The 14,943-nt window shown below is 39.6% G+C and overlaps 1 protein-coding gene across 1 annotated transcript in view; it reads left to right on the forward strand.

The window, feature by feature from the left end:
• The window catches only part of VWA3B (von Willebrand factor A domain containing 3B), a 214,933-nt gene that overhangs the window by 166,686 nt on the left and 33,304 nt on the right, over window positions 1–14,943 (forward strand). The window contains exons 20-22 of the mRNA XM_035001730.1: window positions 393–511; window positions 5,373–5,423; window positions 11,338–11,542. Coding sequence (XP_034857621.1) covers window positions 393–511; window positions 5,373–5,423; window positions 11,338–11,542 — 375 coding nt within the window. The remainder of the gene's footprint in view (window positions 1–392; window positions 512–5,372; window positions 5,424–11,337; window positions 11,543–14,943) is intronic.

The following is a 14,943-nucleotide window of genomic DNA, read 5'->3' on the forward strand; positions in this document are numbered from 1 at the left end:
TAAATATATGAGGAAGATGTTTAACCCAAGTAGTAATTTACAAAGTAGCAACAAGGCGATCCTTTTACTTAAAAATTGCTCACTCTCATCAGTTTGACAGGGGCTTATGAAGATGATACTTGTTTCTGACTAGGAATTTCCCAAAGCTGTTGTTTTGTGTGTGTGCATGGTGGTGATTTTAAAAATATATAGTTTTAAAATTGGAAGAAAAAGATTAGCAATGATATCTCAGATTCTTATTTTTTTTTCTTTGTGATTATCCGTGTTCTCTAATTTTTCTGTAATTATACTGGTTTTATAGTCATAAAAACATGCCATATGTTCTGTAGATCCATTTTCAAAGGTACATGTTAACCTATCAGCTGACGCCTTCCTTTGGTATTGCTGTTCAGGTGTTCCCTCTGGCACACGTGTGCAACACCACCAATAAGATGACATTAATTAACCCCCAAGGAGTCAAGCTTAATATCTATAAGCAAAAAGTGGAACAGGCCATTAAGAGCTATGAAAAGTGAGTATTATTCCTGGCTGCTCTTTAATGGCTGTGGAATTTATTTGTTTGGGCTTGTTTTCTCTTGTTTTAGCTTAGATTTTTTTTTCTTTACCTGGAGCAGCTACTTAGTGATTGCCCCAAAGGATTATCAGCGGTAGCGGCTACAAACAGAGGCGCTTCCTCTGTGCCAGGCACCTAAAGAAGTCCAACAGAGTTTTAAAGGAACCATCTTCCCTCTCCAAAATCTATAGAAATCTCACGTTTCCCTGAGATCTTTGACGCTTTCCCTTTAGCAGAGTGAATTTGATCATTTCGACACCTAAGATTTTGTAAAGTGACTAATGAAACTCCACAATAATGAGATAATGGAGATAATGTGTCTCCTACTATGTAAACCATTTTTTCCCAAGATCAGGAGGACGATCAAGTCGGCTCCAGTGAAAGTTATACTCTTAGTCACTGTCTTAGTGCTGAGATAGGGGTCTCTTTTCACAAGGGCAGATGCCCGGTCTCACCCTTGGCCTAGCTTTGTGGTCTCCTCCCCACCCCACTCCCAGCACTTTATTAAGCCTCTGTGCCTAGCACTTGAACTTTAAGCATGCCCTGCTTCTCCGGGCAAGCCTTTTCTTGGTTCTGGAAGCTGTGCAACTGGGTTTTCACCTACCACCATGTGGGTGGGAGGAATGAAATAAAGTACATGAAAGTTAACGATGTGTCCTAGGCAGCGTATGCTGGTCTGTTGTCATTTTGCAGTGTGTCTAGTGTGTGTTTGAAAGAAGCATAGAGCCTGACTCCTGCCACATGGGGTGCACAGTCCAGTTCAGAGGCTGGCCTTTCCCCACCATGCCTGTCACAGGCCTCTGCAAATCTCCTTTCACGGGAGCCTTCTCCTGCCCTCACCTAAGAATGGAGGTTTACATGAGCTCCTTCGGCTGCCTCCAGGCTCCTCAGGACTTCTCTGAGTCTTTGTCTGCCCTTCCTTTCTCTTGCAAACACAGCAAACTATGCCAAGGCTCACTCATGTCTGTGAGCCTGAGGCTTTGCTCTGTAGATTTCCCCCCATCCCCTGCACAAGGGGGCTGCCCCTCCGCTCTGCCTCTCCCTCTGCGCCAAGCAGGCCTTCCCTTGCCTCCCAGCAATGCTGCCCCTCTTCGTGTCCTCCAACTGGCCTCTTTCATTCCCGTCTTGCCTCAGCTCCAGTGGCCCTCCTCCAAGAGGCCTTTCCCCAGTGACTCCACCAGCCACCTTGCCTGTAGTCCTCAGAGGGCTCACAGCTTCTGCACAGGCCTGGCTCTCCCCTGCAAGGATGTCAACTTCCAAGGGCCGGAGCTTGGCAGCCTTGCTTTCCCCCATGTCTCCTCTTGATAGCAGGTGTTGCTATGTATGTATTTGACTATTGGAATTTAATTTGAATCTGATCTAATTCATGTTTAGTTATTAAAATTCATCAAATTCAGTTATTCAAAATGTATCATTCATATTATAATTGAATTTGCTTGACTCAGTCAAATATTTGAGTTCTAGAATTACCTGGTTTGTGAAAGCCTGATGCAGGCCCACAAGCTAGGGCTTTGAGGTCCCCATTCTGGGTTTCATTTTTGATTCTGACGTCTACTTTGCAGGTCATGTAACAATTGCAAGCTTCAGATTCCTTATTTACAAAATCTATCTCCGGAGGCAGTTGTGATGGTTATGTAAATTATATATAAAGAGCAATTAATGTTAATTACTTACCCCTTTCATTTCCTGAATCTGCTAATCCTAAAATAACAATAAATACACAGAGTATAATAGTCACACAGCTCTTCCCCCTACATTAACCCTTTCCCTTTCTGAAAACAGGGATCCCTCCTTCCCTAACAGCAAAACCAAAATACAGACATAGTGATTTGGCCCACTTCTTACTTCCAATGAGTGAATATGGAAAAACCTTTTAGGACCCTTAGAGAAATGCATATTGCTATTATTAATAGTAATATTAATTTTAATATGATTAGTATTATTTAAAATTCAATATAATTGACTTAATATATGATATTAATGTGATGTTTATATTAAATGAATATTTAATATTATTACTTAATAATATTAATATTAACATTAGTATTATACAGAACAAAACTTCCTGATCTTTTGCATTCAATAGTTTTAAGAATTTTGTTGGTATAAGTGTCAATTCCCTTTTCCATCTTGCTCCATAGTAAAGATACACATACTATGAAAAGTAATCAATGAAACTGGGTTTACTCCCACTCCGTTCCCAATATAACATTTCTAAGGAGTTTCCCATCACAGGTAAGCCAAATAAAACCCTGAATTTGTATGGTTAGCAATGACCAGACAGTTGGGAAGCTCATAGCCCTTTGGCCAAAATAGTGACATAAACTAGCTATGTTGGTCACACTTACTGGCTGTGTGTGGGAGTCCTTCTGTTTCAATATTTTATGAATCGAGATAGCAATTTTGGCTTTGTGTGTCTGAGTATAAACTTTGAGTGAGGGTTGGCAGGGCCGGCTGGCTTCTGGGGTCATTGTCTGCAGCTCATTTTTATTTTGAGGGTAAGGTCAAGGTTGCAGCCCTCAGATTCAGAGGAGAAGCATCAGTTCTAACCTGGCTGTGGGGCCATCCTTAGTAACCTCTGCATATGATCTCCAAAATGATCTGCCTGTTGGTTAGATTTCTGAAGCGTCGTTAATTACAAGTTGCTTTGCAAATTCTGGCAATTCTTGGCACAAGTAGATTTGTCAACTAGAGGTGTAGAGAGCTAGTGAATACAACCCCTCAACCAAATTTCACTCTCCTAAAACAAAAAGAAGAAAGCTATAGTTGGTAAAATCCTTGAATCAAGGGGTGGACCAGCCTCAGAGAGGCCTTCATGTCCCATAGCCTCTCGGCATCCCACAGCGATGGCCCTCATCCCACACCCTTCGTGGCTTTCCCACCGTCACCTGGCCGGTCAGCGGAGCTGGGATTGACACTCTCACCTGCCTCAGTTCACACCCACCCACTTTTTCTGCCCTCTGTACTTTCAAGTATCTCAGTATAGATGGAAAAAAGGGGGAATAACAGAGGTTATGTAAGTGTGCTCTTAGAAAAGTATTTTCTAAAAGATTGAATTAAAATTAGTGGTCTGTGTGCTAGCTAATTGGACCCACATTTACTAAGGTTTCTCAGTTTCCAAGCCTCGCCCATCTTCAGAACCTGGAGGGAATAAACACTGAGTTATTCCTGGTCACTTCGTATGTACATCTCAATCCTCCCAACACCAAGGTAGGTGGTGTTATCCTTGTTTCAGCGATAAGAAAACAGAGTTTCAAAAAGTTATATAACATAACAGGATCACACAGCAGCAAAGTAGAGGCACTGAGATTTGAACCCAGAGCCATGTGGCTCTAAAGCCCTTGGCCTCACTCCCAGCCTCCCTACTACATACTGCCTCTCCGTTCAAGGTTTAGGTTTAAGGGGATTTTTAAATGAAGTTGTATTTTCGTTTTTGTTTTCAGAGACGCATATACACACAAGCCAAAAATGTATCCTATGAATCCTTTAAACAGGTCTTAGGAGCCCTGCTTATAGATATGTGAACCACGTAATTAAAAATAACCCAATTTCCAAATAGGCCCCAAGGAACTCAAAGCCTCCAAGTGAGACAGAAGCACTGAGCTGGCTTATTGCCTGCTTCCCGACTATTTGTATCACGTACAGAGCATTCACCCGTGTCAGACAGGTTCGCACACACTGGTTCACTGAGCCCTCATGGCAACTCTAGGAGGGAGGTACCATTATTATCCACATTCTACAGAGAAGTTGGCTGCTGGCCCAAAGTCTCACAGCTAATAAGTGGAGAAGCCAACTGAGCTTTGGACCCAGGCAGTCTGGCTCCAGAGCCTGTGCTCTTCACCGCATGCCAGACCCCCTTGCCATGGTCTCACCAGGCTCAGGAAGGGAGGTCAGGCAGGGTAACACCCCAAAAGTGTTCTCAAAGCCCTGTGCCGCTGATGCTGGGTCCAGTGGTTAGAGAATGCCTCCTGGAGAGGGGCAGTATTCTCCCAACTCATTGTATTGAAGCTTGTTTTTTTCATGGAACACCAGCTCCCAGCCGCCCGGAGCCAGTGTTCTGTGCCCTGCACTCCAGGAAGCCTACTTTGGGTAATGATGTAGTGGTACAGAACGGGGGAACAGGATGGGGCCAGCACCTCCGCTAGAAGCATCACTGATTCATAACAAGAAAAGGAGCTGCATCTACCCCATAGAAACCACTGGCTTCAGCCTCCTCCTTTCCTCTCTCTCCGCGAACATGTTCAGTGATGAGCTTCAGAAAGTTTCAGCGCTGCCACCACCACCAAGCTGTGATGGGTGAGCAAGGCACTTCATCTGTTTGCCCTTCTCAGTGACCTTGTTTGGAAAACAAGCAAGTCAGGCTCGTTGATCTCTAAAAAGTGTCCTGGTCCTATTATTTATGACTCTCTTCACACCTTTTTCTCTGAAAATCCAGGTCTAGAAGAATGTCTCTAAGGGCATGGTTATACTTTTCCATAGGGAGAAAATCAGTGAGTGTTTAGAGACTTCATGCAGAGAAAATGACAACCATTTTGTTTACTTCCATTTCTTAGCCTGGGTTTTACCTGACCGAGGTGAGAGTTGTGCCCTCCTTTAATATTCAACATGACTGCTACAAAGCCATGAGCTTTCCACAGTGATGCCGAGGGAGGCAGATACTCCTATCCAGTATCTTTAAGCAAATGGCAGTGACATGGTCCAGTGTGGGTGTCCCTTGGCTCGGGATCTGCCCGCAGTGCCCTTCAGAGCCTGGGATCAGCCTTTTGCCGTGAAATGAACTACTGCTACTAAATGATTATTGTTTTTTTTTTTTAAATAGGCGCTTGAATAAAATTGTTTGGCGAGCATTATCTCAAGAGGAAAAAGAAAAGTAAGCCAGTTTCTCTTCACTTTGTTTTATCTTGGTGAAATTCACATAACCTACAGTTAACTTTTAAAGTGTACAGTTCTATGTTATTTATTCAAAATATTGTGCAAACCACCACCTCCCTCTAGTTTCAAAACCTTATCACCTCAGAAAAAACACATTGTACCCATTAAGTAATCCTTCCCCACACCTCTCTCCCTCTCTGGGAACTACTAGTCTGCTTTCTGTCTCTGTGTACTTTCCTCTTCTGGATATATCATATGAAAGGAATCATATAATATGTGACATTTTGTGTCTGGCTTCTTTTACTTCCTTTTTGTAAAAACTTAATGTTTCCAAGTTGTAGCATACATAAGTACCTTTTTATGCCTCAGTATGGATCCATTGTGTGTACATACCAGCTTGTTTATCCATTCTTCCATTGGTGGATATTTGGGTTGTTTCTACCTTGGGCCCATTGAGAACAATGCTGCCATACACATTCATGTAGAAGTTTCTGTGTGGACATAAGTTTTCATTTCTCTTGGGAACATATCTAGGTGTGGATTTGCTGAGCCACAGGGTTATTCTATGTTTAACTTTTTGAGGAACCACCAGACTTTTTCAGAGCAACTGCACCATTTTACATTCCTACCAATGAGGTATGAGGGTTCTTGTTTCTCCACATCCTTGCTAATGCTTGTTATTTTACTTTTTTTTTTTAAATAACTAAAGCCATCCTGGTGGCCTGGTGGGTATGAAATGATATCTCCTTGTGGTTTTATTTGCATTTTTCTTAATGATCAATAATGTTAAACATCCTTTCCCATGCTTGTTGGCCATGAATATATCTTCTTTGGAGAAGTGTTTATTCAAGTTCTTTACTCATTTTTTAATTGGGTTATTTTGTTGTTGTTGTTGTTGAAATGTAGGAGTTCTTTATATATTCTGGATTTTAACCACTTATCAGATGATTTTCAGAGACTTTCTCTCACTCTAAAGGTTGCCTTCACACTCTCTTGATAGTTCCTTTGATGCATAGTTTTTAAGTTTTATGTAGTCCCATGTGTCTATGTTTGCATTTGTGTCTGTGCTTCTAGTATTATATCCAAGAAAGCACTGCCAAATCCAACGTCTTGAAGCTTTCCCCCTATATTTTCTTCTAGGAGTTTTATAGTTTTTGGTCTTCTGTTTAGGTCTTTAATCCATTTTGTTTCGAGTCACTTTTTATATATGGTATAAGTTAAGGGTCCAACTTCACTCTTTTGCCTGTGGATATCCAGTTTTCCCAGAACCATTTGTTGAAGAGACTATCCTTGCCTCCATGGCGAGATCTTGGCACCTTTGATGAAGATCATTTGACCATATACATACGTAAGAGTTTATTTCTGAGCTCTTTATTCTGTTCCACTGATCATGTTTGTCTTTATGTCAATACCACAGCCTTTGGATTATTGTAGCTTTGTATATATATGTTCTGAAATCAGGAAATGTGAGGCCTCAACTTTGTTCTTTTTCAAGATTGTTTTGGCTATTTGGAGTCCCTTGAGGTTTCATGAATTAAGATGATTTTTTCTATTTCTGCAAAACATGCCATTGAGATTTTGACAGGGATTGCATTGAATTTGTAGATTACTTTGGATGGTATGGATATTTTAACTATTAAGTCTTCTAATCCATAAACACAGGATGTCTTTCCCATTTATTTGCATCTTTTTAAATTTTTTTCAGCAACATTTTATAGTTTACAGTATACAAGTCTTTTACATCCTTGGTTAATTTTATTCCTAAGTACTAAGTACTAAGTCCTTTTTGATGCTATTGTAAATGGCATTGTTGTATTAATTTCCTTTTTGGATTATACATTATTAGTGCATAGAATTGCAACTGATTTTTATGTATTGATATTTTATCTTGCTACTTTGTTGAATTTATTTATTAGTTCTAACAGTATTTTTATGGAATCTTTAGGGTTTTCTACATATAAAATCATGCCATCTGGATAGGACTTTCAGTACTTCACTGAATAAAAACAGTGAGAGTGGACATCCTTGCCTTGTTCCTGATCTGTGAGGAAAAGCTTCCAGTTTCTCACTGTTGAGGATGATGTCAGCTGAGGGCTTTTCATATGATGCCTTTCTTATGTTGAAGTAGTTTCCTTCTATTTCTGGTTTGTTGAGTGTATTTTTTTTTTCATGAAAGTGTGTTGAATTTTGTGAAATGATTTCTTTGCATCCCTTGAGATGACCAAGAGGGTTTTTTTTTTCTTCATTCTGTTAATGTGATGTAGCACATCGATTTTTTTTTAATTTTTTATTTTATTTATTTATTTATTTTTATTCTTATGTTAATCCCCATACGTTACATCATTAGTTTTAGATGAAGTGTTCCATGATTCATTGTTTGTGCATAACACCCAGTGCTCCATGCAGAATGTGCCCTCCTCAATACCCACCACCAAGCTAACCCATCCTCCCACCCCCCTCCCCTCCAGAACCCTATTTGTTTTTCAGAGTCCATCGTCTCTCAGCACATCGATTTTTATATGTTGAACCATCCTTGAATTCCAGGAATAAATCTCACTTTTAATGGTGTGTAATCTTTTTAATGTGCTGTTAAATTTGGTTTGCTAGTATGTTGTTGAGGATTTTTGCATCAATGTTCATGAGGGATATTGGTCTGTAGTTTTCTTTTCTTGTAGTATTTTTGTCTGGCTTTGGTATGGGGAAATGCTGGCCTCACAGAATGAGTCTGGAAATGTACCCTCCTCTGCAGTTTTTGGAAATATTTGAGGAGGATTGGTGTTAATTGTTTAAATGCTTGGTAGAATTCTCCCCTGAAGCCATTTGGTGCTGGGCTTATATTTGTTAGAAGGTATTTGCTTACTGATTCTATCTCCTTTCTAGCTATAGGTCTGTTAAGATTTTTTTATTTCTTCATGATTCAATCTTAGCTGACTGTATGTTTCTAGGAATGTATCCATTCCTCTAGGTTACCTAATTTGTTGGTGTATAACTGATCATCGTAGTCTCTCATAATCCCTTTTATTTCTGTGACATTAGTTATAATGTCCCCTTTTTCCTCTCTGATTCTGGTTATGTGAGTCTTCTCTCTTTTTCAGTTAATCTAGCTGAGCATTTATGTTTTGTTGTTCTTTCCCAAAGTCAAGTCTTAGTTTCACTGATTTTTTTCTATTTTTCTGTGCTGTATTTTCCTTATTTCTGCTCTTATCTGTATTATTTCCTTCCTTCTACTAACTTTGGATTTAGTTCTTCTTTTTTCTAGTTCCTTCAGGTATATAGTTAGGTTATTGATTTGAGATCATTCTTCTTTTTTGATGTAAGCATTTTTAATAAATTTTTCTCCTAGTACTGCTTTTATAGTATTTCATACATTTTGTTATTTTGTGTTTTCATTTTCATGTATCCCAAGATATTTTCTAATCTTCCTTGTGATTTCTTCTTTGACTTGTTGGCTGCTTAAGAGTATGGTGTTTAATTTCCACATGTTTCTAGATTTTTCAGTTTTCCATTGGCTATTGATTTCTAATTTTGTCCCATTACGATTAGAGAAGATTTTTTTTTAATGATTTCGATTTTGAAAACTTCTAATACTTGTTTTATGGCTTAACATGTGATCTGTCCTAGGGAATGTTTTATGTGTACATACACAGAATATGTATCCTGCTGTTGGCTGGTGGTGTGTTCTGTATATATCTGTTAGGTCCAGTTAGCCTATGATATTGTTCAAGTACTCTTTCCTTGTTGACCAGCTGTCTGGTTGTTCTATCAATAGTTGAAAATGGGGATTGAAATCTCTTATTTTTATTATTTCTCCCTTCATTTCTGTCAATGTTTGTGTCATATATTTGGGAGCTCTGACATTGGGTGCATATATATTTATAATTGCATCTCTTCCTTGTGGATTGACCCTTTTATCATTATATAATGTCTTTCTTTGTCTCTTGGAACAATTTATGACTTAAAGTAGTAATAATTTGCTGATTTTTTTCTTCTGCTTTAACAAGTCTTCTTTTAAACCTCTTTAGTGAATTTTTCATTTCATAGTTATTATATTCTTCAGATCCAGAATTTGTTTGGTTCTTTTTCATAGTTTCAGTATTTTTATTGATATTCTGTTTTGTTCATGCAACATTTTCCTGATTTTATGTAGTTGTCTGTGTTCTCCTAGAGCTCACCGAACATCCTTAGGACAGTTATTTTGAGTTCTTTGTCAGGTCACTCAGAGATCTCCCATTTTTTAGGAAAGATTTCTGGAGACTTATTTTGTTCCTTTGATTGGGCCACCTTTCCCTGTTTTTTTTGTATGCCTTAGAATCTTTTAGTGGAGATTTGAGTATTTGAAAGAAACAGTTATATCTCCTAGTCTTTACAGACTAGCTTCTTACAGGGAACAGCCTTCACCAATCATCTGGGCTACAGATTCTGGGGATCTTTCAAACCTTTTCTGGGGTGTGCCTTCTCCAGGCTTGTGTGTGTAATTTCTCAGTTAAAGAGGTTTGCCCCCTTCCTTCTCAGGAGCCCATAATCTCTTCCTCCCCCTGGTGTCTGTTTTTGGTATTTCAGCGTCTCTGGTGCTGTAACAAGCCATGGGAACTCCCTTTAGCTACCCCTAACATGGTATCCAGAGTATCTCACCATTCCCATCAGTGCTCTGAGTCATGTGAGATGGAAATCAGTCTCTTGGGAAGCCCCCCCAAAAGCCAGAATGTTGGATGCATGTTCCTCTTTTCTTTTCTCCTAATTTTCTCCTAATTGCACTGCACTATCCAAGGGAAGCAGGGGGACTAGGCCTGGCAAAATGCAACAGCCTTTTCTATCCACTTTAATCCACTATTCTTCTTGGTTTTGTGTTCATCTGGAGTGCTGCGACCTCTTAACTGGTTTCAGGAATTCTCACAAAGGAAATTTGGTCCATATATTGATGAGTCAGCATCTCCTAGGGAGGAATGGGAGCCTGGGGTTTCTTAGTCCACCATCTTGCTGACATCACTCGAATTTAGATTTTTTTAGTAAGAATTTTTGCTGTTATCTGACAGGTTTGCTTGTGGATTGAGTCCTATGGTTGTGCTGGGTTTGCACTGTACTCTTCCAACACCCTAAATCTAAAGGAAGTGACCCTTTCAGCAGTAAGAGAATAATTATGAAATGCCCTCTTCTCTCTCTCTCTCCCTCTCTCTCTTTCTTTCTTCCTCCTTCCTCCTTCCCTTTCTTTCTGTCCCCCCTCCAGGAGTGTCTGATGTAGCAGTAGCTGGACTGGAAGTAGTATCCAGGACCTGGGCCATCACATCACCCTGGCTTCCCCTTGAGTCTCACAGCCTGGGTTCTTCGGCTCATAGAAAGTTTGCCTTCTGTTCTTTGTGTACCAAAACAATGAAGCCAGAAAGTTTAGGCCTATTTAGGCTTATAAAAGGAGGAGAGGAGATCAAAATAGCTAGAATGAGCTGGTAGAAGACTTACTGCTCTGAGGCAAATATTTGGCTTTTGTTTTGCTTCCCTTCCCTTTGCTTTGCTCTGTTTCTCAGAGTTACTACTGGACATAGTGTGTGAAATCTCTTTGGAGCTCATTTTTGTTCCTGCCAAATGTTAGACCTAGGGAGAAAGGAATGAGTTCCAAATATGCCAAAAAAATAGAAAAAAAAAAAAGCTATATCGAACTTCAAAATTAGATGATCAAATTAGGTAATAGGGAAGAATGTGTACCATAATTCACAGAGATGGTTATTTTTAATGTAAGCTACTCATGTAAGCCACCACAGTCCTGATGGACCAGAGGGTATGCCTGTGATTCTGTCCACTGACACCTGACATCTGTCTGAGAGATGGTTCTCAAGGGAGGTTTTACTGAAAAATCATCTTTCCATGTTTTTTCTGTTACCGCTTTCTTTGTTTTTTGTCCTCCTTTTTTTTCTTTTTAGGTTAGATGCATATAAACCCATGCGGTACTTGGAAAACAAGGCAGCTTTAAACAGGGCATTAGAACGGTTGAATTGGCCCATTTCGTTGAAGGAGCTGTCGATGCTGGAAAATGAAATCCTAGCTGGGAAAATGTATATCCAACAGGCCATGGAACTCCAGGAGGCTGCCAAGAAGGAGAATCATGTGAGCAAGTCACAGGGAGAGGTGGGTGCCATGGAGGTGTCTATATGTCCTCCCTCCTTCCTGTCCCAAGTCATTGCCATCCCTGCATTGGCCTTCCTTCTCCCTCTCCCACCCCCTCCACATGGATTTCTAAAAGAGTTAGAGCCAACCCAGGTAAAGCGTCAGGGCTTCTTTTCAACAGAAAGGAAATGCCATTTGGTTTTACTATGGCCTTCTTTTTTTTAAACAGTACACTTTTAATTAAAAAACAAAACTAAACAGAAGTATAATATAGTGATCAAAGGTCTGGGCTTTGATATGAGCCAGACCAAGGTCTAGCCTCAGATCTGCCACCTAATCCCTGTATTATCCTGGCCAGTTATTCCATCTCTCTAAATCTAAGGGTTTTTAATCTGTAAAATAGGAATATTACTAACATCTGCCTTATAGGGTTATTATGAGAGTAAAATTACTTTTTACAGTACTTCATACTGAAAAGCCCCCCCATAAGTGTTAGAAATTATTATTAATAAGACACACTTTTCAAAAAGAAAAAAAAACCTTATAATCTGACTGCCTTGTTACCACCACTTTGGATCACTTACTTTTAGCTTTCTTTTCCTCCTTGAGTAAATTTTTTACATAGAAGCAGTCTCCATAATGATTTTAATATTCTGCGTTTTTCCTTGACTGCAGTGTAGCTGATACATGATGTTACATAAGCTTCAAGTCTACCAACACAGTAATTTAGTAAGTTCTGCTGTGCTCATCACAGTGTAGCTACGTCAGCACACGACACTATTACAGCATACTACAATGCCACATATTCCCTGGGTCGTATGCTTCATCCCTGGGACTCACTCAGTCCCTAACCGGAAGCCTGTACCTCCCACTCCCCTCCACCCCTTCTGCCCGCCCCCCACCCCCTCCTCTCTGGCAACCACCGATTTGTTCCCTGTATTTATGGGTCTGTTTCCGCTTCTTTTTGTTTGTTTGCTCACTTGTTTTTTTAGATTCCACATGCAAGTGAAATCATATGGTATCTGTCTTTCTCTGTCTGACTTATTTTACTTAGCATAGTACCCTCTCGGTCCATCCATATTGTTACAGATGGCGAGATCTCATTCTTTTTTTATGGCTGATTAATATTCCACTGTGTGTGTGTGTCTGTGTGTGTACGTACATTCCACGTCTTCTTTATCCATTCATCTATCAGTGGACACTTGGGTTGCTTTTGTGTCTTGGCTATTGTAAATAATATTGTAATAAACAGAGGTGTGTGTATCTTTTTAAACGAGTGTTTTTGTTTTATTTGAGTAAAGATCATATGGTAGTTCTATTTTTAATTTTTTGAGGAACCTCCATACTGCTTTCCACAGTAGCTGCATCAATTTACATTCCCACTAACAGTTCACGAGAGATTCTTTTTCTCCACACTCTTGCCAACACTTGCTATTTCATGTCTTTTTGATTCTAGCCATTCTCACTGGTCTGAGATGATATGTCCTTGTGGTTTTGGTTTGTATTTCCCTCATGATTAGTGATATTGAGCATCTTTTTATGTGTCTATTGGCCATCTGTATGTCTTCTTTAGAAAAATGTCATATTCTGCTTTTTTATTTGATATTATCTCATATACTTTCTCTATTTTTTCCAAATCTTCAGTTTGATTTTTTGGCAGTTACATAATATTTCATGGTGTGTACTATACCCTGATTTATTTAATTCTTCAGTGAATGTTAGACATTTGGGATATTTTTTTCAGTTTTCTTCTCTTTCACATGTATTAATGACTTCTGTGGTGAATTTGGTTTAGTTTGTTAGGACAAATTCTTAGGAGTAGAATCCTTGGTTCAAAGGGCATGAATATTTTGGGGTTCTAAATACTTATTGCTTTCTGACTGTGTGTGTTTGTATAGGCATGGAATAGATCACTTGAAATATTACTGAATTCTTTGTAATTTTGGTATATTCAGTATATGTTCACTAAAAAATATACCCAAAGAACTGACCTTTGAGATTCATTTCTTTTGGTTTCAGTCTTTGCTAAGTGATATTGGCTTTGCTTGGCTTTAAACTCCGTATTTGCTGCTCTGGATTCTTTGGTTCTGTTTTTTTGTTTTGTTTTGTTTTTCTTTCATTTTATTTTTTCCTACAAATCACACTTTCCCCCTCCATTGTAGAAAGCGATGTCTTTTGTGTAGAATGCAAAAATCTTATCACAAAGCATCTTATGGCTATTAATATTACTCAAACAAAGTGACTTCCCCAAATAATTGTTTAGTGTTCCCTTGGGAGACACCATCTGATGCCTCCAAATATGTGGCTATCTATTGGCCCTCCTCCCTGGATGCCCTGTGGGTACCCAAGAATCAAAAAGACAAGTGAATTAACTCCCTGTCCCTGAAAATCTGCTCTTCTTTTCATCATGCCTCTTCTCCTTTGTTCTTTCATTTTTTCATTGACGTATTTATGAGTTCCCACAAGGTGCCAAGCACTATTCTAGGCACTAAAAGTGCCTGAACACACAACCACACCCCACTCTCATTCTAGTCAGGGAGAAAGACCAGTACAAGTCCCAAATGATGGACTTTCCCACACTGAACTGTAGAGACAGTGCCTAACAGCAGATTCTGCTAGCATTACTTTTTTCTATACTTTGTATTAAATTTAAAAATGGGTAGTGTTGCTGAGATGGAGTAAAAAGAAGCCTCTGGTGATTCAGAATAAAGATAGTGTGTTCTACTTGGATTTGTCTGGAATCCTGGGACTCAAAAGTTCCTTGCCCACAAGATATGAATGAATTGTTCTATTTTTTAATTCTCTTACCCAGAAAGTGGGAATAAAAATACTTTCCATCATTTCTTTATCCAAAAGTACCTGTTCACTTCTGACCACAGGTCAGATCCTGTGCTTGGCACAGGCGACTTCAGGCAGTGAAGAGCCTGTCTCATTCTTTTCTCTCTACTTGGTGTCTCCCAAGGTGATAATATACATTGGACACAAAATGGGCTTTGTTAACTGCATTGAAGACACGGGCCCAGCCTGGTGAAGATGTACTGGAACAGAATGTAAGCTCCATGAGAGCTGAGACCTTGTTTGGCCTTATTTGTAGCTGTCTCTATAGCCCTGAGAATGGCAGCTGGCCCACGGTGGACACTAGACAAATACGTATTGAATAAATGAAACCCAGATCCTTCTAGCAGAGAATTATAAATGTGACAACAGAAGCACATCCACAGACCAACTGGAAGATGGGGAAAAGTGAACTGGAGAGTTGGGGGAGGCTTCAGAGAGGGGATAGTTAAGTTTGGTCTAGAATGACGAGTAGGATTTGAGGGTTGGGGTGTGAGAAATGTTCTGAGTGAAAGAAATGGCCTATGCAGAGGCAGGGAGGTGGGATGAACATGGCATGTTCACCAGGGATATGGCAGGAGACAAGG

Source organism: Mirounga leonina, unplaced genomic scaffold (assembly GCF_011800145.1).
Source record: "Mirounga leonina isolate KUSES-001 unplaced genomic scaffold, KU_Mleo_1.0 Mir_125, whole genome shotgun sequence".
NCBI classification, from domain to species: Eukaryota; Metazoa; Chordata; class Mammalia; order Carnivora; family Phocidae; genus Mirounga; species Mirounga leonina.